The 26658-nt window shown below is 42.1% G+C and overlaps 1 protein-coding gene across 1 annotated transcript in view; it reads left to right on the forward strand.

Moving 5' to 3' along the window:
• Nucleotides 1–26658, forward strand: part of PLCL1 (phospholipase C like 1 (inactive)) — a 252287-nt gene that overhangs the window by 191450 nt on the left and 34179 nt on the right. The window contains exons 2-4 of the mRNA XM_036320411.1: nt 4389–6863; nt 9328–9531; nt 25347–25422. Of these exons, the coding sequence (XP_036176304.1) occupies nt 4389–6863; nt 9328–9531; nt 25347–25422 (2755 nt within the window). The remainder of the gene's footprint in view (nt 1–4388; nt 6864–9327; nt 9532–25346; nt 25423–26658) is intronic.

Here is a 26658-nt window from a genome sequence, read left to right on the forward strand (position 1 = left end):
ATGATATGATATAGATATTTTAGAAACAAGAATATAAGAATAAAACATTTGTCTATGACATTACTATTTATGAGACTTGTTGATTCTGATGATTAAACACTTTATATAAAGTATAGGTTAATTTAAGAAAACAATAGATCCAAAAGTATTAACTGAAAATCTTAAGAGACCATATAAACAAAATTTGGTTTATTTATTATTATTATTATTATTGTTATTATTTTTATTTTGTTAAACCTCACTGGAGTGGAAGGGAGGGGGAGAGACAGACAGAGAGAGAAACATCTCTGTGAGAGAGACACATTGATTGGTTGCCTACCGCATGCATCCCGACCAGGGCTAGGAATCAAGCTTGCAATCTAGGTATGTGCCATAGGCCAGGACACTTCAGTCCAGAGGCCAACATTCTATTCACTGAGCTAAACCGGCTAGGGCTATTTATTTTATTTTTTTAACCTCTTTAAAGGTGATACCTTTTGTGAAATGATAATTTGGAAACTTAAACATAGAATGTTAGGAAATAAGATTGCGCTCCATGCCAGACTTATTCTTGGACCCCCTAGAATATGAGGCTAAGCTTGAATTTAGGGGACCTCTCACAAGATGCTGTTCATCCTAATAAATTTAAACTTTTTGGAAGCTGCTCTAAGAGAAATGTGGGGAGGGAATTGGCACTTTAGCCTTTCCCCTTAACTCTAGAGTGAGAAAGTTTAGCTTTGCGATAAGTAGGAAGCTCCCACACTTTATAGTAATCTTTTGGATAGGCCTTCTGATTACTGGAGACAATTCAATCATCTAATAAAGCTCACAAGAGCATGCCTGAACTGAGAATAAACTTGGTTTCTCTTGGAAAGTGCAAAAAGTGCCTGTCTTCTCAATATACAGATAACTGCAATGGGTTTGTTCTCATTTCATCATCCAGTATGTTTTATGTTTATCAAGAAGGAAGATTTATAACCCAGATGTCAACTTTTTAAAAAATATATATTTTATTGATTTTTTACAGAGAGGAAGGGAGAGGGATAGAGAGTTAGAAACATCGATGAGAGAGAAACATCGATCAGCTGCCTCCTGCACACTCCCTACTGGGGTTGTGCCCGCAACCAAGGAACATGCCCTTGACCGGAATCGAACCTGGGACCCTTGAATCTGCAGGCTGATGCTCTATCCACTGAGCCAAACCGGTTAGGGCCAGATGTCAACTTTTTTCAGTTGGTGATATCCCTTGTCTGTTTACCTGAACAGTCTTCCTTCACCAACCTACCAACATCTTCTTGAGGGTAAAAAATATTTGAGGGTATGGGGGTTGGCAAAGGGGCCATGGTGGCGAAGACGCTCAGAAGGAGATTTGTAGTCATCCATCCTCCCTGTCCATTCTGACAGTTTCATTTTCCCTCCTCCAGACTCTTCAGAGCCATTGCATAGTATGACCCTGAAAGAGCAGACCTAGAGGAATCTGAGTCCTGAAACTCTTCTAGCATATTTTGAATAGAAATAATCTTGGCTCTAGTCAACAGCAGACAAGCTAATTATTAGTTCACATGTGCTATGATCAGTTTTTTGCTCATTTGGGGCTTTGTAATAATTTTGGATTTTGTCCTTTGTGAAATGACAATCTCAGATCATATCTTTTCCTCTGGTTCCAAGTTTTAAGGCATTTTTGGGATACGTTTTATAATCATGCAGAAGTTGCAAGTCAAAGCAAAAAACGAGTGTTATAAGGGCAGGTGGATTCTTTTGTAGGCTAGATATAAGACATTCATCTCTGGGAGGCTTAACTTACTAGGAGAGAAAATGTCTTGACTTAAGGAGATTTAAGGAGCTCTCGCCACAAAGAAGAGAGGCTTATAAGAGAAATCTCTTCTGAAAGCAGGAGCTTTGTTCTCATAAACAAATGGTGGCTCAAATCACAAGTAGAGCGTCAGATAGAGTGAAGGTTGGCGTAATAACGCATAATAGTGCACAGGGTACAGGAACTATATACTTGCACTTAGAGGAACACTAATTTCCCATCTGAAGTTTGTTAGGAACTATTAGAGGTTTTATAACTCTGTTGACAATAATCTTATTTGGAACATGACCTGCTTACATAAAAATAAATTTTAATGTGAAAGTTCTCATTAGCTTAAATGACTAGTCAAATGGTAGCTCTAAAAGCTGAGTCACCGTCTAATTTACCCTCACAATTCACAGTTTCCCTCTCAAGTTTACTTGCTAGATTAATCCCATCTCAGCAGTGCCATTAGGTGCCTGCCTTGATGGTGTGGAAAAATACACACAAACATCTGATATTCCCGAGCGTGTGGGTTGTGACGAATTTAAATGTGTTCTAACAGCGCCTCTGCGTATAAACAGTTGTTTTTAACTTAAGGATGAGGAATTTGGCCACGATGGGATAATTAAAAATAACAACCCTCTGAAAAAGCAGGAGCAAAGTTCTTCAATGCCAGGGCACTGAGAGGCAAGAGTCTGTCATCTACATTGGGTAATTTATATCTTTGTCACTTTACAAAAGGTATGTATTTGAGTTCATGGATCAGCCCACCAACATTCTACAACTAAAGCAAAATTTGTTTCCTTTTCACAGGCAAGGTTGTAGTTAATGGACTAATAAATCATTGTGCCTTTTCCCAAGTCATTGGATAGGGAGGTTCTTACAGGCAAGACCACAATTAAATGAGGCCTTAGTGAAGACATTCTAACCTTGTAAAGGATGTCGGTGAAGGAGGCAGCCTGGACTACTTTGGCTATACTTTTCAGGACCATGCGGCTGTTTTTAAATACGTTTAGTTTATTACTGAGCATTTGTCTTAGATGCTCAGAGGTCAGAATGAATAATTTTTTGAAAATCTACAATGTCCCGGTCTGTGCCTACTGATGGGCCTCCAATGACCACATGTATGAGCAAATGTTCCTCTTCCTTCAAAAAGAATGACCTTAGAAGCACTTACAGTTTACAAAGAATATATGTGCATTTTCTTTCTTGAGTCCATTGTGGAGAAGGATTATCCATTCCTACTTAAAGCAGAAATAAAGACTGAGAGAGGGAAGCTAAGTGACTTACAAAGGTCATACTACTGAATGGAATAACGACAATTGAGACTAGTTACTTTTGCTCCTTGTGCACTCTCCTCTTTATATGCTTACAAAATTGGGCACTATAAAATGCATGAAGGTGCTTTTGGGAAGTTTGTTCCTGGGAGAATTATCTGAATTGACGATGTGGTTGGGAGCATTATTAACTTCAGTTCATGGTCTGAACAGAGGAACGTGTAAAGAAATACCCTGTTTTAAGTGGCATCGGTCAGTTGCTCAGTGACAATGAAGTGGGAGTGATAGACACAGTGGACAGTCTAGGACTCAGATGATGTCCATCATCTCATAATGAAGAGTATTCAGAGGACTGGACGTATAACTTAGGAACGACAGTAAGAAGGCCTGGATACACCCAAGGGGGAAATAGCCACGGAAAGAATTGACCTGTATAAGATACACTAATCTGAATGGTTGAAATGAGCATGCTGTGTAGGGAAGGGTGAAATGGGTTGAGGAGACCGGGTTTCAGAGACTTAAGTTCCAAGCACACTTACAGGCCTGGGGGAAAGGCAGGGTGCACGTGTTCCCTGTGATAGCTATGGCAGAAGGCTTTGAGACTTAACTTCCATTGGAAGGACCTTACAAGTTAGTGGAGCTAGTCATGTAGCTGCTTGGTTCTAAGCTGGGGCTGCTAAGAAATAGCAGTAGACTGAGATGTAGGTGCAGTTCTCAGAATGTTCATTTCAATTGTGTACCTCGGTCTGAAAATTCACTCAAGCGGGAGTTATTGTCCACTGTTAGCTCTCAATCTGACTTTCAATACCCTCATATTCTTCAAAATAGTTTGAGGGAAAAAATAATCCTTAGTTAAGCTATAGTGTAAGCCCATTTTGTAATGTAAAATATGTTAAGGTTAAAATCTTTTATTTGAACTCATTTTATGTATTCAACTTAAATGGTTGCTAAGTACAAATAAGGAAAACTTTAAAAAGAATTCCAGCTCTATTTCTTTCACCCACCTACATGGACGTAGCTAGGTTGTCAGACGGCCATGTAGAGTTTCTTACGAAATTGCTTTAATGAGCAAATGAGTGATTTGCAGTTAGCTTAATAGTGCTTGATTTTACTTCAAAGAACACGCAGGCATTTGAAAAATAAGTTTTTTTTCTGAACCGAATAGCAACAGTTTTTCTCAGCAGTCCTTTTCTGAAACAACGGAGAGGAACATTCTAGGCCAGCCTCCGTCCAGACAACCGTCATATCTGAATAGAGTCTGAGGAGTCCACCGAGTGTTACTGAAGGTCCCTGTTTTCTAAAGGCCATGGCTTCATTATTTCCCAATTATTTTGCAGGATCCTGCGAACCAGAAGGGTGGCGGCCGGAAGAAGACCGTGTCCTTTAGCAGCATGCCGTCGGAGAAGAAGGTCAGCAGCGCCAGCGACTGCATCAGCTTCATGCAGGCCGGCTGCGAGCTCAAGAAGGTGCGGCCCAACTCGCGCATCTACAACCGCTTCTTCACCCTGGACACCGACCTCCTCGCTCTCCGCTGGGAGCCGTCCAAGAAGGACCCGGAGAAAGCCAAGCTCGACATTTCAGCCGTCAAAGAGATCAGGCTGGGCAAGAACACGGAAACATTCAGGAACAATGGCCTCGCTGACCAGATCTGCGAGGACTGTGCCTTTTCCATTCTCCACGGGGAAAACTACGAGTCTCTGGACCTGGTGGCTCACTCGGCAGACGTGGCAAACATCTGGGTGTCGGGGTTACGGTACCTGGTTTCTCGAAGCAAGCAGCCCCTCGATTTCATGGAGGGCAACCAGAACACGCCCAGGTTCATGTGGCTGAAAACGGTGTTTGTGGCAGCAGACGTGGATGGGAATGGGATCATGTTGGAGGACACTGCGGTGGAGTTGATACAACAACTCAACCCCACCCTGAAGGAATCCAAGATCAGGTTAAAGTTCAAGGAAATCCAGAAGAGCAAGGAGAAGCTCACCACCCGCGTGACGGAGGAGGAGTTTTGCGAGGCTTTCTGTGAACTCTGCACCAGGCCGGAAGTGTATTTCTTGCTTGTACAGATCTCTAAGAACAAGGAGTACCTGGACGCCAATGACCTGATGCTCTTTTTAGAAGCCGAGCAAGGAGTCACCCAGATCACTGAGGATATGTGCTTGGACATCATTCGGAGATACGAGCTTTCTGAAGAGGGGCGGCAGAAAGGATTCCTTGCCATCGACGGCTTTACCCAGTATTTGTTGTCACCGGAATGTGACCTTTTTGATCCGGAGCAAAAAAAGGTTGCCCAGGATATGACCCAGCCGTTATCTCACTACTACATCAGCGCCTCGCACAACACCTATCTCATCGAGGACCAGTTCAGGGGGCCGGCTGACATTAACGGGTACGTTCGAGCTTTGAAGATGGGCTGTCGAAGCATTGAGCTCGATGTGAGTGATGGTTCCGACGGTGAACCAGTCCTCTGTAACCGAAATAACATGAGCACACACCTGTCCTTCCGAAGTGTCGTAGAGGTGATCAACAGATTTGCCTTTGTGGCTTCCGAGTACCCGCTCATTCTGTGCTTGGGGAACCACTGCTCGCTCCCCCAGCAGAAGGTGATGGCCCAGCAGATGAAAAAGGTCTTTGGCGCTAAACTCTATACTGAAGCACCTTCGCCGTCAGAAGCCTACCTCCCATCACCCGAAAAATTAAAAAGGATGATCATCGTGAAAGGAAAGAAACTGCCTTCTGACTCCAATGCTTCAGAAGGGGAGGTAACAGATGAAGATGAAGAAGCCGAAATATCGCGAAGGATGTCGGTAGATTACAATGGTGAGCAGAAACACATCTGGCTGTGCAGGGAGCTCTCTGACTTGGTATCGATTTGTCAATCTGTTCAGTACAGGGATTTCGAGCTGTCTATGAGAAGCCAAAACTACTGGGAGATTTGCTCGTTTAGCGAATCAGAGGCCAGCCGAATTGCAAATGAATACCCCGAGGATTTTGTAAATTACAATAAGAAGTTCTTATCCAGAATCTATCCAAGTGCCATGAGGATTGACTCCAGTAACTTGAACCCACAGGACTTCTGGAATTGTGGCTGCCAGATTGTGGCGATGAATTTTCAGACGCCGGGCCCAATGATGGACCTCCACACGGGCTGGTTCCTTCAGAACGGAGGCTGCGGCTATGTGCTGAGGCCGTCCATCATGCGGGATGAAGTGTCTTACTTCAGCGCGAACACGAAGGGCGTTGTCCCGGGGGTGTCTCCTCTCGCTCTTCACATCAAGATCATCAGCGGCCAGAATTTCCCCAAGCCCAAGGGGGCGTGTGCCAAAGGGGATGTCCTAGATCCCTATGTGTGTATAGAGATACACGGCATTCCAGCGGACTGCTCGGAGCAAAGAACGAAAACTGTGCAGCAAAACAGTGACAATCCCATTTTTGATGAAACCTTTGAGTTTCAGGTGAACCTCCCCGAGCTGGCCATGATCCGTTTTGTGGTTCTGGATGACGACTACATTGGGGATGAGTTCATCGGGCAGTACACCATTCCCTTCGAGTGTCTGCAGCCCGGCTACCGGCACGTCCCCCTGCGCTCCTTCGTGGGGGACATCATGGAGCACGTGACCCTCTTTGTCCACATAGCAATAACGAACCGCAGCGGCGGGGGCAAGGCGCAGAAGCGCAGCCTCTCTGTGAGGATGGGGAAGAAAGTTCGAGAGTACACCATGCTCAGGACCGTCGGTCTCAAACCCATAGATGACATCTTTAAAATAGCAGTGCATCCCTTACGAGAAGCCATAGATATGAGAGAAAACATGCAGGTAGGAGAAATCCCTGCTTGCCTCCCTGACCCCTGCTTACTTTGACCCCACTCTTACCAGTGAACATGGTGATTTGGTAATGATCTGATTCCTCAAATAATGATCAGGAAGGTGGAATGTACCCAATACCCCTGAGTTAAGTTCCATTTTGCCTGTGATAAAGCAGATCTATTTTATGTTTCTAATTGTAATGCTATGTTAACTTTGGCCTGCACTAAGCTAGTTAACAGAGTTTAACTGTAGCAGAATGCTGCAAATCTATTAAATATCCCCAGCATATAACTAAACTGATAGATGGGAATGTGTATATGAAATGTGAAAAGAATAGAAAATATTACATATAAAATATATATACATACAAACACATGCATAATCATTACAACTGTATATATAAAATATTTGCCGATATGAACATGGAAGGTAATTTGAAGTCATATAAAATGAGTGTAATGCCCATTAGATTTTGTTGTTTAAATGTACAGCAATAATAAATTACTCCCCACGAGAGCAAGCAAAACTAAACAAAAATGAACTTGTTGAAAACTATTTAGTCTTCTCTTAGAAATGTGGTTTAATGGAAAGGATATACTAGAAGATTTTTGATTAAACTCTATCCCCTTGTGATCTTGAGCAAATTATTTTAGGTCTCTCACCATCACTTTTCTTCACATAAGGTAAGAAAAATGGTAATACGTACATCACAGGATTATTATGAGAATTAGATGAGAGTGTGTGTTAATGGCCCAGTCTCAGCATATAGAAATCCAATGTTAGTTTCCTTCCTTTCATTAGTGTTTGTAACCAGAGATGGCTGTAGGCTTCTTTCTTCAGTATTATTGAATATACTTATTCACTGTGCAGCCATCTGACACCAAGTCCTCACGAAGTTCCCACGACGTGTGGGTTTGCGGAAGCGGCAGCGGTGTACGCAGGAGAGGAAACAGGAGAGGCATGTGCTTCAGGGCCCCCTCTAGCTAACAGTTTACTAGTAACTCTCCCCAAAAAACCCTACTTTCAAAATAGAAATCCAGCTTGAAGTGGTTAAGTAATTGTCCAGATATTACAGTGAATAAATAGTAATGTTCGGCTTTAAATCCAGAATTGCCTGCTGTGAATGTCCATGACCATTCATGGTTGTTAGTCATGTGATGTCAAACTCCATCCCATCAGTTGGTGAAAAGATTGCTTTTACATTATTTCACAAAGAAGTTCTAGGATAGGCTTAAAACAATTTTAAATAGCCAAAATGCCAAAAAAAAATAATATGGTATGTAAATCACACATAAATACTTAGATTATAAGGATTATTTAAAAATAGGCTCTACTGACTTTCTGACATAATTCTATAACTAATATACATCCCTATATTACATTAGTTATAAGTCAATTTTACATATAACTTCATATGTTAGAAGTAGATTTTATATATTTCTATGTAATTCTTGAAATATATACATTGCATGTATTATGTATTTAAAATACATATTAAGGCCCGGCTGGCATGGCTCAGTGGTTGAGGCTCCACCTATGAATCAGGAGGTCACGGTTTGATTCCTGGTCAGGGCACATGCCAATGTTTCAGGCTTGATCCCCAGTGTGGGGCCTGCAGGAGGCAGCCAATCAATAATTCTCTCTCATCATTGATGTTTCTACCTCTTTCTGCCTCCCCTTCCTCTCTGAAATCAATAAAAATATATTAAAATAAAACACATATTAAGGAGAGTTGGCTATGGATAAAGTTTTCCCAAGTATTATTGATAATTTATATCATCTCAACATAAAGTCCTTGGGGTTACAGATTATTTGGAGCCTAATCAGTAGAGAAATGAATACCATCATTGTCACTAAATCCATGAGGCACATACAGGTTCAGTACTGTTCACCATTAATAAAAAAGAATAGTTATAATTCTTATGACTTTAAATGAATTTTTGAAAGCCCATAACAGGGCTTTTAACTGCAGTTCTTCATGAACTGTGTGTTAGCACGCGCTTCTGCCAGGTGCTTTTCTGCTGGGATGACAGAGGAATACCATTGATGGTTAGTCAAAAGAGGACGGTATTTAATAGCCTGCTACCCCGAGGGGAAAAGCTCAAAGGAGATGCACTCCAGTGTGCCGCTGCTGACATGTTTTAATGATCATTATGATACAAATCAAGTAAGACACTCATGACCAGCCAGTGCTAATTTGTGTGACGATTCCAGGGCTCTGCGTTGAAAAGCGCGGGGTGGCCTTGGGGCATAATCTGAGTGGCTTTGTGCATATTTGTGGCAGTTCCTAGAAATGAAGGAAGATGAAGTATAACAGTGAATTGGCTCTGGGTTACCTTGGTGCATATCACAACGTTTTTGATTGGTTATAATCCAGTTCACTTTAAATTACATGTACATTTAAGGAACCTAGAAGTGCCGGGGTGATGTGTCACGTGGTCAGGCGTGTGATTCCGTGTTTCCTTCCCCACAGAACGCCATCGTGTCTGTGAAGGAGCTATGTGGCCTTCCTCCCATCGCCAGTCTGAAGCAGTGCCTGCTGACTCTGTCCTCCCGGCTCATCGCCAGTGACAGCACTCCCTCCGTCTCCCTTGTGATGAGGGACAGCTTTCCTTATCTGGAGCCGCTGGGGGCGATTCCAGACGTGCAGAAAAAGATGCTGGCTGCTTACGATCTGGTAGGAAGTGATGACTGTAGTTCTGATCTGTGTGTGGCGCGGAAATCATACGGAGGTGTTTTTGAGGGACTCTAATGAATGACACTGAGTGGTTGCCTTTGAAACCTGAGTTGGGGATGGAGGCAGGGCCAACCACTCGGCTTCCCCTAGGCCCCGGGCGGACCTGCGAGGCTGTGCTTTGCGCCCCGAGCTCCACAGGATGCAAATGGAAAATCTCTTTTAGCAAAGAATGAATTATTGATTAAGTTCTCGAAAGCATCCATATCCCATCATCTAAATAACGTTAGCTGACAAAAGAGCCATTTAATTGCTCTCCCATTGGGAGTGAACTTAATGAATGCTCCTCTGTGCTGCCTTATGATGGTTGAGAAGACATATTTTTTAGGAATTTATATATATATATATATATATATATATATATATATATATATATTTTTTTTTTTATTGCTTAAAGTATTACAAAGGGTATTACATATGTGTCCATTTTATCCCCCCGCCCTAGACAGTCCCCTAGCCTCCCCTATCCCCCAATGTCTTATGTCCACTGGTTATGCTTCTATGCATGCATACAAGTCCTTTAGTTGATCTCTTACCCCCCTACCTCCTGCCCCGCAACCCTCCCCGGCCTTCCTGCTGCAGTTTGACAATCTGTTTGAGGCAGCTCTGCCTCTGTATCTATTATTGTTCAAAAGTTTATAATGGTCTCTATTATCTATGAATGAGTGAGATCATGTGGTATTTTTCCTTCATTGACTGGCTTATTTCACTTAGCATAATGCTCTCCAGTTCCATCCATGACGTTGCAAATGGTAAGAGTTCCTTCCTTTTTAGAGCAGCATAGTATTCCATCGTGTAGATGTACCACAGTTTTCTAATCCATTCATCTACTGATGGGCACTTAGGCTGTTTCCAGATATTAGCTATGGTGAATTGTGCTGCTATGAACATAGGGGTGCATATATCCTTTCTGATTGGTGTTTCTGGTTTCTTGGGATATAGGAATTTATATTTTTAAGCTAATACTATTCTCTAATTTTCCTGAATGTGTAATGGATTTATATAGCAATTGAACTTAAGAATAACTATATTTTTCCATAAAAAATGAAGTAGCAAATAACAAATCAGAAAAATTTGTAATGTGTAAGCCAGATAAATAAATATCCTTAAAATAGAAAGAGTACTTGAAAATTGATAAGGGAAAAATATGGGGAGGAAAATCTTACATTAGTCAGGATCAAATTCAGCTTCATGAAACTAAAATGCAAGCCAATTATGGCTGTAAAATACGAAGTTTTATTCTCTCACATAAAAATCTGGAGACCTGCCCTAACCGGTTTGGCTCAGTGAATAGAGCGATGGCCTGCGGACTCAAGGGTCCCAGGTTCGATTCCAGTCAAGGGCATGTTCCTTGGTTGTGGGCACATCCCCAGTAGGAGGTGTGCAGGAGGCAGCTGATCAATGTTTCTCTCTGATCGATGTTTCTAACTCTCTATCCCTCTCCCTTCCTATCTGTAAAAAAAAAAAATCAATAAAATATATTTAAAAAAAATCTGGAGACCAGCCATCCAAGGTGGCACTTCTGCAAAGTTCCTAGGCTTCCTCTGGCTTTCTGTTCCACCATCCCTACCCCATCCTCACGGTCCGAACGGCTGCTGAAGCTCCAACCGTAGCACCTACATTCCAACTAGCAGGGAGGATAAAGGGGAACTATAGGCCGTATCCTTTTCCTTTGGGGACATTACTCTGAAATAGCATAGAGCCTGGAGTTGACACAAAGACACACTCGGATGTAAAGGAGGATGGAAAATGTCTTTATTTCCAAATGTTCAACTGAAAGTCCATCTTTTCTGTTACCGAGAAATGAAGGGAGAATGGGCATTAGGGGATAACAAATAGTCTTGGTTTCAAAGGTGAACGGGCAATTCATGTGTCTCCTCTACCCAGAAATATTATGGAAATGTAAAAACTTTTCACCTTGAAATATGTTTTAAATTAAAGATATTAAAGAAATGTAGTGACATACTTCCCCTCTCCAGTACATTGGCGTTATTTTTTAAACAGTACCTCTGGTAAGGAAGTTAAGAAAATTTAAGATACTGCCATCCATCTACTACTAGTGGGAAGATAAGTTGATAGAATTTAGGGGGAGAACAATTTGGAAAGAGAATTTAAAATGTTTATCCTGTTTGATCTATATATTTCCTTTCCAGAGAATTATTCTCTAAGCCAACAAACTTGTACATAAATATTTATCTTTTAAAATGTCAACATAGAGGGGTTGGTTAAATAAAATACAGTAAACCATGCCATGCACTCTGTTGAAACTGTTAAAGTCATGCAGTGGAAGAATATGTGATGATGTGGAGAACGCATATCTGTTCTGTGACAAACTCTGGCTCCAAAAACATACCCGACAGTCTTTTAACTGTATTTATACGTCTACACACCTAAAATGCTAGCAGGATATTATTAGTGGTTTTAAGTAAGAGGGATTTTATTTTCTTGTGTACACTTTTCTCTATGTATTTTTATATTTACCTAACTCTTTACAATGAACCTGAGTACTTTTCCTAGTTGAATAAAAAGAAATGTTAAGGAAGAAAAGAATAATACTAGTATTAACCATTAAAAAAACAAGTAGATAACATTTGGGATAAACATCCTGTAATGGGAAAAGAAGAATACCCCACAGAGTGTATTCTGCTAATGAATGACGGACCCTCTGATGAGCTCTACTCCATGGTTGCAGGAGGAAAAGTTCGCTTATTGCCTATATCTCATTTCCCATGAAATCAATTTTTCATCATAAAAATGGGAACTGAAAGCTATTCAGTGAATAGGTATATTGCCATCTAAGAGGTGAAATTAGGGTGCTAGTTGCCATAGAGACAGACAGTAGAAATCACTTATTCTTCCGATTCCCCTTTAAGCGAAGAAAGCAAAGTTACTGCTGAGCGGGAGCCTGGTGCCTGGAGCTGGGCCTGTAATGAGCAGCAAAGCACTGGGCGGTGGTTGGCCGTGTCCATTTCACATCCCCGAAGGTCCAGTGTTGTCTGGTTTTTCAGTTTTCCCTCCTGGACATCAGCCATTTCTCATTTAGATTTTTAAAATGCAGTTTTTAATTGCAGGCATAGTATGGTTTTCCAGAGCTTAAAGTAAAAAGCCACAGTGGAAAGCAGAAATGCTTGTAATGATATCTTGCCTTGATAGTTGCCTATGGAGTGGTTTTTTTTATTTTGGTAGGGATTTGAGTGGAAATGTTCTTGTAACAAATGGTGACCTCAGCAGACTGTGCATGTGATCAAAAACACCACTGACATCTCTGTGGTTATTTCTTTAGGGAGTGGGGTGGGTAGGGACAGATGTGTTCATGATGATCTTGACCTTGAATGTGAAACTGGATTTATACTTTCTAGGATCTGAATTGTAACGGTTGGCATCTTTCATACTCTTGGTGTATTGATGTTAGTATTTATTTAAAGGACGTCTCCTAAGATATTCAGTAGATCCTGTGTGGTCATTTAAAATCGTAAATCAGAGCAGGTCACTTTCCTGTTTTAAAATCCTGCAGGGGCTGCCCATTACAATGAAATGGGACTCTTCACTGTGGCCTGTGGGTCCGTCCATCATCTGGCCTGGCCCGTCTGTCTCCCTCCTCTCCCAGCCTCACCCTCAGACTCTCTCTTCGGCTTACTCTCTGATTCACAATGGACTTTATTTCTTCCTTTCCTTCCTTTCCTTCCTTTCCTTCCTTCCTTCCTTCCTTTCCTTCCTTCCTTCCTTCCTTCCTTCCTTCCTTCCTTCCTTCCTTCCCTTCCTTCCTTCCTTCCTTCCTTCCTTCCTTCCTTCCTTCCTTCCTTCCTTCCTTCCTTCCTTCCTTCCTTCCTTCCTTCCTTCCTTCCCTTCCTTCCTTCCTTCCTTCCTTCCTTACTTCCTTCCTTCCTTCCTTCCCTTCCTTCCTTCCTTCCTTCCTTCCCTTCCTTCCTTCCTTCCTCCTTCCTTCCTTCCTTCCTTCCCTTCCTTCCCTTTCCTTCCTTCCTTCCTTCCTTCCTTCCTTCCTTCCTTTCCTTCCCTTCCTTCCTTCTTCCTTCCTCCTTCTGTCCTTCCCTTCTCTTTCTTCCTTTCCTTTCCCTTTCCTTTCCTTCTTTCTTTCTTCCTTTCTTCTCTTTCTTTCTTGCTTTTCTTTCTTTCTCTTCTTTCTTTTCTTTCTTATCTTTCGTTTCTTTCTTTCTTTCCCCTGTCCTTTCCTTCCTTCTTTCCTTCCCTTCCTTCCTTCCTTCCTTCCTTCCTTCCTTCCTTCCTTCCTCCCTTCCTTCCTTCCTTCCTTCCTTCCTTTCCCTTCCTCCTTCCTTCCCTTCCGCCCTCCCTCCCCTCCCTCCCTCCCTCCTCTCCCCCTCCGCTCTCCTCTCCTCTCACTCCTCTCCTCCTCTCCCTTCTCTCTCTCCTCCCGCCTCCTTCCTTCCTTCCTTCCTTCCTTCTTCCTTCCTTTCCTTACTTTCTTCTTTCTTCCCTCCTTCTCTTTCTTTCGTTCTTTCTTCTTTCTTTCTTTCTTTCTTTCTTTCTTCTTTCTTTCCTTCCTTCCTTCCTTCCTTCCTTCCTTCCTTCCTTCCTTCCTTCCTTCCTTCCTTCCTCCCTCCCTCCCTCCCTCCCTCCCTCCCTTTCTCTCTCTCTCTCTCTCTCCTCTCTCTCTTTCTTTTCTTTCTTTCTTTTCACCAGACCAAGCTTGTTTTCATCCCCAGGCCATATTATTTGTGATTCCTTCTGCCTAGAAGGTTCTCTCTTGCAAGGGTAGTTGCTTCATATCCTTTAATTCTGAGCTCAAGAGCCATATCCTCAGAAAAGCCTTCCCTGCCCGGGCTGGGTAACTCAGTTGGTTAGAGTGTTGTGCCGGTACCCCAAGGTTGTGGGTTTGATCCCTGGTCAGGGCACATACAGAAAGCAACCAATGGATGCATGAACAAGTGGAACAACAAAAACTCTCTCTCTCCTCCTCTCCTCCCTCCCTTCGTCTCTCACTATCTCTCTCTTAAGTCAATAAGAAAAGACAAGCCTTCTCTAGCCTCTGTTCCCACCTGTCACTCTATCACATAACTCTGTTTTATTTCCATCATTCTATTTGGAAGCTTTGAAAAATATTTTGCTTGACTTTTGTTTAATTTCAGTTCTTCTCCTTCGTCCCTGAATTTGAATGTATAACTTCGAGAGGGCAGAGACCCTGTCTGTCTCTCTCGCTACTGTTATCTCTAGCACCTAAACAGTGCTGGCATGTAGTAAGTTATCCATTTATGTTAGTTGAATAAAAAGTAAATAAAAACATCTATTCTTGGTGAAAATAGTGTAGTTCTCATGCTACAAATTAATGTGGTAGATCTGTAAATCCCACCTGTTTACCTCAGTGACACCAACCTAGCTAAATTTTTTCCTGTCTTATCCACAAAGTTACAAACCAATAGACTAAGGTGAAACTATGGAGACAGTAAAAAGACCAGTAGTTGCAAGGGGCTGGGAGGGGGGTGGGGGGAGAGAGAGAGAGAGAGAGAGAGAGAGAGAGCGAGCGAGCCACGGGGGAGTTTTAGGGCAGAAAAACTATTCTCTGTGATATTGTAGAAGTGGATACATGTCACTATGAGTCTGTAAACACCCATAGGGTATGCAGCACAGAGAGAACCTGGATGTAAGCTATGGACTTTACCCAATAATAACGTATCAGTACCTGCTCACGAATTGTAATATATGCGCCACACTAATGCAAGGTGATACCAGTAGGGAAAACTGGAGGTAGGGTGGGGTGAGAGGGTATATGGAAACTCTTCCTTCCTTCTGCTCAATTGTTATGAAAACAAAACTTCTCATAAAAAGTCTTTAAAAACCTTACAGACATTAATAAGAACTTATTTGGATGACTAAGGCAGAAGAAAAATCCAGGGTTTATTGCCTGGTGGTGATGGTGGTAGGGGGCAGGTATTCTAAAATGAACAGCTTGTGTGTTCAACCTACACTCAAGTTGCCTAAATGTTTATATTTCTCAAATATGGTAATGAACTATGTATATGCCATCCAAGAGAAAAAAGTTGTAACCACTAAAAAAATACAGAAAAGAACCTGAAATCATTCTGAACAGATACAAACGTTTGTCTTATTTCAGTATCAAAAGAAACAAATCAGGAAACCAGGTAACCTACATTTATTGAAAGCCAAACTAATTATATCAATTTATACTATTGATCAAAAGGAAGTAAATGAAACTGTTCTAGAAAACATTGACCCTGAGTTCATCTACACAGAATTCTTTTCTAAATTAGGTTTTCCCAAATGGCCTGTGTTGACCATAGCCCTTACCAAACTTCTGGCTAATTTAAGATTTGGAAATATTTCCTCTTAAGGGTTTTAAAAGTCATTCAGTGTTAAAAGTCATTTTAACATTAGTATGGCAATTAGAATTCTACTAGAGGCCTGATGCATGAAATCCGTTCAAGAGTAGGCCTTCCTTCCCCTGGCTGCCGGCACTGGCTCCCCATTGGCACCTGGGACCTGGACTTCCCTGTGACACCCGGGACTCGGGCTTCCCTCGCAGCCCCAGCTTTGCCTGAAGGTCATCTGGAAGGACGTCCAGAAGGATGTCTGGTCTAATTAGCATATTATGCTTTTATTATTATAGACTAGTGGCCCAGTGCACAAAATTCATGCACATTAAAAGGGAATTAATTAGAGGAACTATTTTAATATTGCTATTTGCCCTTTCTCTATAATAGAAGTGTCAGAGATGAAAGAAAATTAATAAAATGTATATGAAAATAACTCAGCCTCACATCCCCTGCCAGTGCCGGGTATCAAGTCCCCGTCCACCTGTGTGCTCTTTGCCGTGCGTGCATGCAGCTCCGCCCACTCACGCCTGCCCTGCATGCAGCCTCCTGCTGATTGGTCATTACGGCATGAGGGTGTCACGACCATTTGCATATTAGACTTTTATTATATAGGATTGTACCATCTGTGTTTAAATCAAAGAACCAAAAACTAAATATATCCGTAATAGAATAGGCTTATTTGTGTGGCATAATTTCAGAAGACACCTCTATACCTCCATCCCATATCTTATTTAAAACACATGGCTGCTATCTGCTCCATGGTACTTAAAATTTCAAAATTACAGTTAATTCCTTTGAGTTAAAGATATTTTCTCTCTTTTATATGTATTTTAAAAAATATTTTTATTGATTCCAGAGAGGAAGGGAGAGGGGGAGAGAGAAACATCAATGATGAGAGAGAATCATTAGTCGGCTGCCTCCTGCACTCCCCCCACTGGGGATCAAGCCCACAACCCAGGCATGTGCCCTGACTGGTCATCCACTAAACCACATCAGCAGAGCAAGATTTTTTTTTATCTCTTTTAAAATGCAAAAAAAGTCTCCATGATTAATAGCACATTAGGTTATCAGTAATTTTGTATCTTTGATTCTGTCCTATAAGCAAGTTTTTACCTCGGAAAAGTAAGAGATCCCAATGACAAAGGGTTCTCTAAGTCTGGGTAAGGTGAGCCAGAGATTGCTCATGTAATTACGATTTTTCTTGGGAGCAGTCCTGTCTACAATTTCCCTTAACACACTGAATGGGGATGTAACTATGTAAATGCCCAGCTGGTATTAGTGCAACTGAAGCAGAGGTGACTTTCCTGATATCGAACACGTGTCACAGCCAGAGTTGGGATGTGACAACTTCTGAAAAGCATGAAAGCAAACTGGGAATGTTATTGATCAATAACCCAGGCAAGTAGAATAGGCCCTAAAAGTGGGCAGTGAAACTGCTGCCCCCTTGCGGGCTTGGAACTCACAGAGGAGAGCTCTGGGCGCTATAGACTGCTTGCCGCAGTGCTGTCTTGGTGACTCTGGTCCTCAGGACACTTGTTAGTAACTGTCCCAAGAACTTAATGTAAACTCAGAGCACCATTTCTCTGACTTGCCCTTTACTGCTCTGTGACTTTTTTGGCCCAGGTCTCTGAAGCAGTAAACGTCACTTCCCCACTCTGGACTTTCTCTAAGAAATATCCCACTGAAGTATGTATAGTAAAGTCGTTGGGAGGTACCCCATGCCCTGTGTTCCAGTAGCTTACATTCAGGACAGACAGCCTGGTGAGTCCAGCCCGGACCGAAGAGTCTGGGATTGGTGATCTGCTCATGTTCCTCACCATTTAATACATGGTCACAATGGTGGGTGACTACACTGGACAATACTTAGCAATTTTTAGCAGGATGATGTCATAATTTGTTTGAATAGGTTTGACTTTTTTCTTTCTACAATGGTGTTTTTATGCATGTAGACTGAATGTTATTTTAGAAGCTCATCTCTAGTCCCAACCCTAACATTTTACTCTAGTCACATTTCTACATTTGATGATAGGACATCACTGGGTGTCTAAAAAACAAACATATACCCTTTTTCTTTAGATAGCTGAATTTACTTTTCTAATGTCCTCACCTGTCTAGCTTTTCATGTATAGTCAAAAAGTATTTGCCTAACATATTTGGTCCTTTAAAATGTTTTAAATTAATGTGAGAACTTTTGGGCAGTTAGTGTTTGAATAATGCATTCAGAGGAGGAATGGTCACAGGGGACTGCAACTGGAAAAAATAAGCCCAAAGCATTTTCTGAAGGTGACTTCTGTGTTGACTTATTTATCATTAACATAACAGTTAAAACTTTACTATGGTAAGAGCAACAGATTTTCTGAAGTTAAAGAAGAAATCAAAACATTCTAGAGAACGTGAGTCAAGGGTTACTTAATCTTTTACTAAGTCAGTTGGGGTGGGATGTGGAGAGCAGTTGATTGTGTTAGCACGACCAGGAATCTAGCAAAAAGAGCTAATTGCTATCTTTAATCACTCTTGCAATGGAATCAATATACTGGCAGGTATCCCAATTAATCCAACTATAATGAGTTGGGTTAAATACATTCTCTTCTGTCAGTATTATACTGAGATATATTGAGTCTCAAGATGGGAAAAAGTTGTTGGTATGTAGCTTTGCTTATTGAAATTAATTTAAATTGTAATTAGATAAGGAAAGATACTCTTCTTCCATTCCCCTCTTTCATTATGAAATATATGTGGAAATTTTGTTAATTGGCATTTCAAAAATGATGTTGGCTTGTGTAGTAATGGAACCCAGAGAAAGAACAGCCTGCAGGCATGTGCCCATCCAGAGCATGTTATTGAAAGACAAGGTGTTGAACACTTAGTGCATTGAAACTTCCTTTACTTATGGGCGTGGCAATGACTTCTGACACATTTTCTGTATAACGCGGGGGTATTGTCAGCACCTCAAAGGTTGACAACATCTTCACTTGGTACCAAGTTCCCAAAGACACTAGGTATCAGAGACATGTTAATAAATATTTCGGGCCAGCTTATTGTGGGATATTGTGCCTGTATCCTCAAAGTTCACTTTACTTTCCTGGATATTCATGGTCTTGCAACACTTTTAGTTAAAGGCAGTGTGGGGCAGTCCTGCAAATCTGGAGAAGGTTCATGACTGGTAGTCACCTGGTACTTTTATGAATTAGCTAAATTTTAATCATAGCTGGATAAAATCAAACATTTCTAATGATTAATCAGTAGGTAGCTGACAACTGTTGCAAATAGAACAACTGGAGAAAAAAGCAAAATGATCCCTGTTTTCAGAAAGCAGCTCCTGGGAGCTCCTGTTGTTATCATGACGTGGAGGCAGGTGTCCTTTGGCCTGCTCCGTGCGAGTCCACTTGTCCTGCACTGTCATAGGCCAGGCTTGGAAATGCGACTCAGAGCTGGTCCTGGGCCAGAGAATACCCATCACATACACCACGGCAGGGGGTGTCCGGTCTGCTTGCACATGTTCTGATCTGTGTGTGTTCTTGTTTCACTGAAAATTAACACCCTTGATAGAATTGACTTTGCTTAAAAGCAAAATTTATTAACATAAAAACAAAATCTATTAACATCGCTTTTGTTGGACTTTCAAAAGAAATTAAAAATGAAAATGTCTTCAGTCTAGTTAGCAAAGATAGTACAACAGCAGTCAGATTTAAAAATGTGCCAGGTTTAATAAAATCCAAGTCTTATTTTAAGCAATCTCAACAGCTGAGCCACGACAGAACCAAAAACTAACACCCAGTGTTTTGGTTAGAAGGAAGGTAAGGGATTAATTATTTCACTGCTTTTAAGGAGAGGGAACAAACTAGGTCCAGAGTAGATTGGATTTCTTTATTGACTCACACATTCTTCTATAATTGATTTTCCAAATTTGGTAACCCTTTCTGACAGAGCAGGAGACATAAGTAAGTGCAGCACTTTCTAGGTTTCATAGGAAGAATAATTATGTTGGTTGACGCACGTTGCAAATTAGACTTGGAGGGAGAAGCAGTCATGGCAAAAATGTATTTTCCTGATGCTTTACTTGATGAATTCTACTTTATTAAGTGTTAGTCACCCACTTGCACTTGTAATAGGAATTCTGAACTGCAATATAATATTCATATTACAGAACAACTTACCAGCTTCAGTCTGGTAAGAATACCTGGCTTCTAGACTCAGCTCTCCCACCAACTAGCTGTGTGGATTAGATAAGTGTGTGTGAGGCCCTGTTTTCATCTGTAAAAGAGGATTGCCCATGACAGTCCTTAAAGTGATTTCTAACTGTACAGTTCTGTGGTTCTAGGAATTCAGATATAATCTGTGAAAGGTTTATGAGTCACGCTGTGATGGAAGTTCATCTTTTCAATAACAATAAGTGGTTACATGGACTCTGCAGTGATCCTAGGCAATTAGTTAAATTCCCTACGGAGAAGAGCAGGAAGGAAGGACAGCCTTTTCACACAGATTGGCTAGTTCAAGCTGTCTCTGAGGAAAAGCATTACTGTTTTCATTGTAAGTAAATGATTTAAATCTTAACTGATAACCTCATATACCCTCATTGAGGACATCTAATGCATAAAGTAATGCCGCCCTTTACCTGGATAAATCCTTTTAGATACAAAGCTATGGCAAGGAAATAAGATCCATTGGGAGATATGCTGTCACTGAAGCAAAGAAAAGCTCTTTGTATTACAACAGGCAAAGGCAGCTAGCAGGGAGCTGGCTGAGACATCAGATATACACACAGGCAACTGCCAGGTTCTATCCATTGAGCTGACCCAGCGCTGGCTGCCTGGTGTCCTGCCTACCAGCCAGGGGGTTGCCCGGGGATATGCTTCTCACCTTCTCTCCTTGGCTTTCGCACCTGGTATGTCATTTCTGTCAGGATCTGTAGACCTAGGAAGGAGATGAAACTCACATAAACCATTTTCCTTCCTGACAACTGAGATAAATTACTTAGCTGGGGAAAGGTTGAAATTGTTCATTTAAATGTGGCTTGGAAGTATTGGTACATTTCAGCCATCTATTTTACTTGTTTTCTCTACAACCACTAAAGTTGACAGTTGACTGTGGAAAATAGAATAAAATTATTTTTCTCAGCACAATGGAAAGTGTTATCATGGAGAAGATCAAATGCTCTTGTGAGAAAAGTGCACATGAGCAAAAATGTTAAATGCTGACAATATCAGTGGTGAGGTATTTTAGAATAAAAGGTGTGACTTTTGCTGACGGGTTCCCAGTTTTCCTTAGAGAATGTCAGAGATGCTCTTTTGTGTTGACAGTAAATCCCACTGACTGTCTTTATGAAATGATTTGTTAGACATGGGGAAAAACAAACTTCTTACAATGTGGGGTTAACAAGTACTTACTTGGGGATTTTGAAGAGAACTGGAATTATAGATTTTGTTGTATGTTTTGGTCCTGACTTCATTTTACCTCAAATAAGTAGTAAAGTTAAAAAAATTTATTTTTTGATATCGAGTGTTATATTTTCTACTAGAGGCCCAGTGCACAAAAATCTGTGCACTCGGGGGGGTCCCTCAGCCTGGCCTGTGCCCTCTTGCAGCCTAGGATCCCTCGGAGGATGTCCACCTGCTGGCTTAGGCCTGCTCCCCAGGGGATCCGGCCTAAGCTGGCAGTCAGACATCCCTCTGGCAGCCCGGGAGCCCTCTGGGGATGTCCACTTGCCAGTGGGGAGCAGGCCTAAGCTTCAGTCGGACATCCTTAGCGCTGCTGAGGAGGCGGGAGAGGCTCTCCCACCACCGCTGTGCTGGCAGCCATCAGCCTGGCTTGTGGCTGAGCAGAGCTCCCCTTGTGGGAGCACACTGACCACCAGGGGGCAGCTCCTGCATTGAACATCTGCCCCCTGGTGGTCAGTGTGTGTCATAGTGACCAGTCATTCCCAGTGGTTCTGCTGTTAGGGTCAATTTTCATATTATCCTTTTATTATATAGGATAGAGGCCTGGTGCACAGATGGGGGCCGGCTGGTTTGCCCTGAAGGGTGTCCTGGGGTGTCCTGGATCAGGGTGGGGGTCCTGCTGGGGTGCCTGGCCAGCATGGGTGAGGGGCTGAGGGCCATTTTTTAGGCTGGCCACACCCCCTTCAGGGTGGGGGTCCCAACTGGGGTGCCTGGCCAGCCTGGGTGAGGGGTTGATGGCTGTTTGCAGGCTGGTCAAGCCCCCCGAGTGGGGACCCTCACCCCATGGGGGTTTGGCCAGCCTAGGTGAATGGCTGAGGGCTATTTTCAGGCTGGCCACACCCCCTTTAGGATCGGGGGTCCCTGCTGGGGTGCCTGGCCAGCCTGGGTGAAGGGCTGATAGCTGTTTTCAGGCTGACCATGGCCGTGGGCTGGAAGCAGGTATCTGGGATTTATTTATCTTCTATAATTGAAACTTTGTAGCCTTGAGCATAGCTCAGTGCCGGCAGGGCAGGCAGGAAGCTTTGCTTCCTCCATCACTGGGGGCAACCCAAGCCTCCTGCTTGCTCCAGCTCAGTGGCCGCTGCCATCTTAGTTGGGTTAATTTGCATATTCGCTCCTGATTGTCTGGTGGGTGTGGCTGGTGGGCATGGCTTGTGGGTGTAGCGGAGGTATGGTCAATTTGCATGTTTCTCTTTTATTAGATTAGATAGGGATGACTCTGTTGAAAGCTTTATACTTATTTTTCAGTGCTTAACCTGAATGGGAATTGAGAGCATGTAAGGTTATAGAAAAATGGAGGAGCCTGGAAAAAAAGACTAGACACAAAAACAGAGATTAGAGCTCAAAAAATATAATTATGGATTTGAGAAGTGATAAATAAAATATTTTATTGTGCATGTATGTGTGGGTAATAGATGTGTAGAAGAAATAAGTATTACAAAGTAAAATAGAAAAAAGGTAATTATATAAACGCATAGGTGAATCTGGGTATATAAAGATGAATAAGGTAAGTTCCCTGCTCTACTGGAATTACAATTTACTGGAGAAGTGGAGGGTGGGAGGTAATATAGGTAAACAATTAATTGTAATTTAAGATAGGAAAAAATTGTGAGCAGACTAAAGAAAATAGAATGTACTGGGAATTTGGAGGTAAAAGAAGGAGGGAAGGGAGAATCAGGACAGCGATGGGAGAGGGGCATTGAAGTGAGCTTTGAGGCCCACTAGGATTTGACCCGGAGAGAAGGGAATAGGCTAGGGGAGAGGAAGAGACTGTAGGTAAAAAAGGAGTCGTTAGGAATGGGAAGGAAAGGTGCCGGAAAGGTAAATGTAAAGGCATGGGAGGAGGTAGGCCCAAGGAGCCTTATCCTTAACCCCACTGCAGCCTTTCCACCCCGGGAAAGTGCAGGATTGGCAAGCTCTCCCTGGGGTGATAGATCAGGACTCAAGTAATAGCGGAAAGCGCCAATCCTACTCTTAAAATGGATACAAGAGAGCACTTGGGGTTTTTATTTTTAATGCCTGCTTTTAAAAAATAAAAAAGGGGGAATTTGCCGGGAGCCGGTCCATGCTTGCTGTTTCAAGGGACCTGGCATATATGGCATACTGTTCTTAATATGTTTGCTCACCTTCTTGGCACTATGTGTTTTAACCAAGGTCTCTGAGAAAGGTTGTTTCCCCAGGTAGGGATTTTCCCCTGAAGTTAGGGAGGGAATAAAACCTCTTAACTAAGTACCAGGCGGGTAATTAATCACTTTAACTACGAACAATCATGCTTAAGCTACATAATCTTTACTCCCTGGAATGGAGATAAGAAACGCCCTAACCTTTGTAATAGAGATTGATAGGATTGAATCAACTGGTATAAATACAGTTGTAATAAGACAGCAAGACACAGAACTTAGAATACGGAACCAGGAGAGACGGAACCTAGGCACAGAACCTACACAGAACGTTCTCTACAGACAGAAGAACTTCGCTGGAGAGAACATGGCAAAAGATCCTGGACTGAACCTGACTACAGAAATTGGCAAGAGAACCTGACTAGAACCTGGTGACTGAACCTGGCTGGAGAACCTAGCAAGAGAACATGGACACAGAACCTGGCTGGAGATCCTAACCAGAACTTGCCTGGAGATCCTGGCTAGAGATCCTGGCTAGGCTGCTGATCAACTGAACACTGTCTCCATGTCATCTCTTCTTCGCTGACTCCATCCACACCTTTGGGGACCCCTGGACCCGCTGGGGTTGGACCCCGGCAGTTCCTGAGGGAAGCTGGGCAGAGGTGGGGCTGAAAGAAGAGGACACTTATTCTTAGGTTGTTACAAAGAGTTTTGGGATGCAGAAAGTGTATTCTTTTTATTCTCAACACTGAGAAGACAGTAAAATCCTGCAAATAAAACTGGTCAACAAATCAATAGTGTTTTGTTTTGTTTTTTAAAATCAGAGAATGCTATTGCATATTCTCTACTTAGAGCAAAATCAAGAGAAATGAATATTTCTTTTGCATTTGAAAATTTGTGATCATAAACCACTTGATATTTGGAAGCAATTCTACAGCATTTTACATAAAAAATGTCTTACTCAAGATTTTTCATCTCCACTTTGCATCCTACCTTGAACTAACTCCCTTCAGAATATTGAGCCAGACAGATAAACATGGAATAGTCTGATGAAATGGGACAACATTTATTGAGAATAGAAGAGTGGCTGGAAATTCAGGAACTCTTAGTTTGCCTATTGGTTGACTTTCTTTAATCATTTCTTCAAAAGGGCCCCAGTCCCTTGTCTTTCTGGTCAGATTTTTACCTACTATCATCTTTCCCCACCTTCACATACAGATTTTTCTTTTCTTTATCTCTCCAACAGTCATCTTATTTCCCCTACTCCACTCAGGATATTATTTACCTCTTAGACATTTTTGCTTTCTACCCAAATGTGGAGGCAGGGACAACCATTTCAGTGTTGGTACCTCAAGCTCTGTTGAGCTGCTGGCTCTGAGACCTGACCCACTTCTCATTATTGCCAATGGAGCCGGAGCCCTTCTAGAGGGACAGCCAGACCTCGGCCAACTCCAAGCTGACAACTTCATTTATAGTGATGAGTCCTTGAGCTCATCACTAAGTGATTCCCTGTTCTGATTCCCATTGCTGTTGTTTCAATGACACTTGCCTTGATGTTGTAGTAACCTTTGGGATGAGGGAGTGGAATAAGAAGTGTTCATGGATGCCATCTGAGGCTTAAAGAATGTGCATGAATTCAACAGTTACTTGTTTGACATCCATTGTGGGAGAGGCAGGTTGCATAACGAGAGCAATCACGATAGGTGACTCTAGCTGTGGGGGTAGGTGGATGGGAGTTGGAGCAGAGGTTATCTTCCCCCTCCCATTTCTCGGGGTTAAGGCCAGGGTGCCCCATTGCTGGCCGTATCATGTAGGTATCTGTGTGCACTCTTTCCAATGAGCCAGTGTAAGGGTCTCTGACAACCACCTTTCTGATGTTTGTTTTGTGACAGATGATTCAGGAGAGCCGGTTTCTCATAGAAATGGCTGACACAGTCCAGGAAAAGATTGTGCAGTGCCAGAAAGCAGGTAATCTCCGCCCACTCTCACCCTCCTGCCTCTATTCTGTTTAGAAATCATCATGATCATTCTTAGCAGATTTTTTTTTTAAGTTTGTGTTCCTACTTCTAAAAGTCAAATATTTTCTGACTTTAATTTTTTCTATCTTAAATTATAATTAATTGTTTACCTATATTATCTCTCACCCCCCACTCTCCAGTTTATCCTCTGAGTTACACTTAAGTCTTCGTTTAGTACAGTGTATATAAGGGGGGTGATGTCTGAAGATTTCTGGAGAGAAGGGGGTTTCTGAATCTGCTTTTGTGGGTTTGGAGCCCATCAAAACCTTTTTCTACTGATAGGAAGCTATGGGTCCACACGGCCTTGTAAGAACCACTTCATTTTACAATTGGAAACATAATCCTTTTAATCTTCCAGGCTTTTACCTCATTTACTTGTCCTCATTTTAGAACATTCTTTCTTTAAGGACGGGATGGGCCCCATATCTGTGAGGGCATGCCTCTATTTATGTGCCTCTTTACCCAAAGCCTGTACTTTCATTTTTCTTGGATCCATGTCTCCTTGGTCCACACATACAATAATGATTATGATGAGGATGATGGCAATAATGACAATTGTTTATATATATGCATATGATATACTAATCACTACATTATGTTACTTGGTCCTCATCACAACTCTGCGAGGTAATCATCATTATATCCAAACTACACATAAGGCATCTGAGATTGTGAGAGTTTGAATGAATTATCCAAGATCCCAAATTAAAATGTGGTAGAGCTGAGCTTTGCACTCAGACCATACTTTAACCAAAGAACTGATATGCATAAGAGCATAGCCCATGGACACAGACAACAGTGCGAGTGAAGGCCTGGAGTGGGGTGGGAGCCAGGTGGCAGGGAGCAAAGGGGGGTACGTGGGGTACATCTGTAATACTCTCAGCAATAAAAATAAATTTAAAGAAATTAAAAAATAAAAATGGTGCTCTACACTGACTGACCAGCAGGCTTATATGTTTTAGTTGACTGGAAGCACAAAAATGATATTACCAAATACTTGTTATATAATACTCCTATGTGCCAGGCACTACTTTGAGAGCTTTATATGCGGTGACTCATTTAATCTTCACCACAATCACTTGAGGTAAGCTTTCATGTTATCACCGTTTTACCAATAAGGAAACTGACTCGTGGAGTTTCAGACTCACTCGTGCTCACATGCCTGGTAAGTGGTGGAGCTGATGTT

This window comes from Myotis myotis, unplaced genomic scaffold (genome assembly GCF_014108235.1).
Source record: "Myotis myotis isolate mMyoMyo1 unplaced genomic scaffold, mMyoMyo1.p scaffold_m19_p_8, whole genome shotgun sequence".
NCBI classification, from domain to species: domain Eukaryota; kingdom Metazoa; phylum Chordata; class Mammalia; order Chiroptera; family Vespertilionidae; genus Myotis; species Myotis myotis.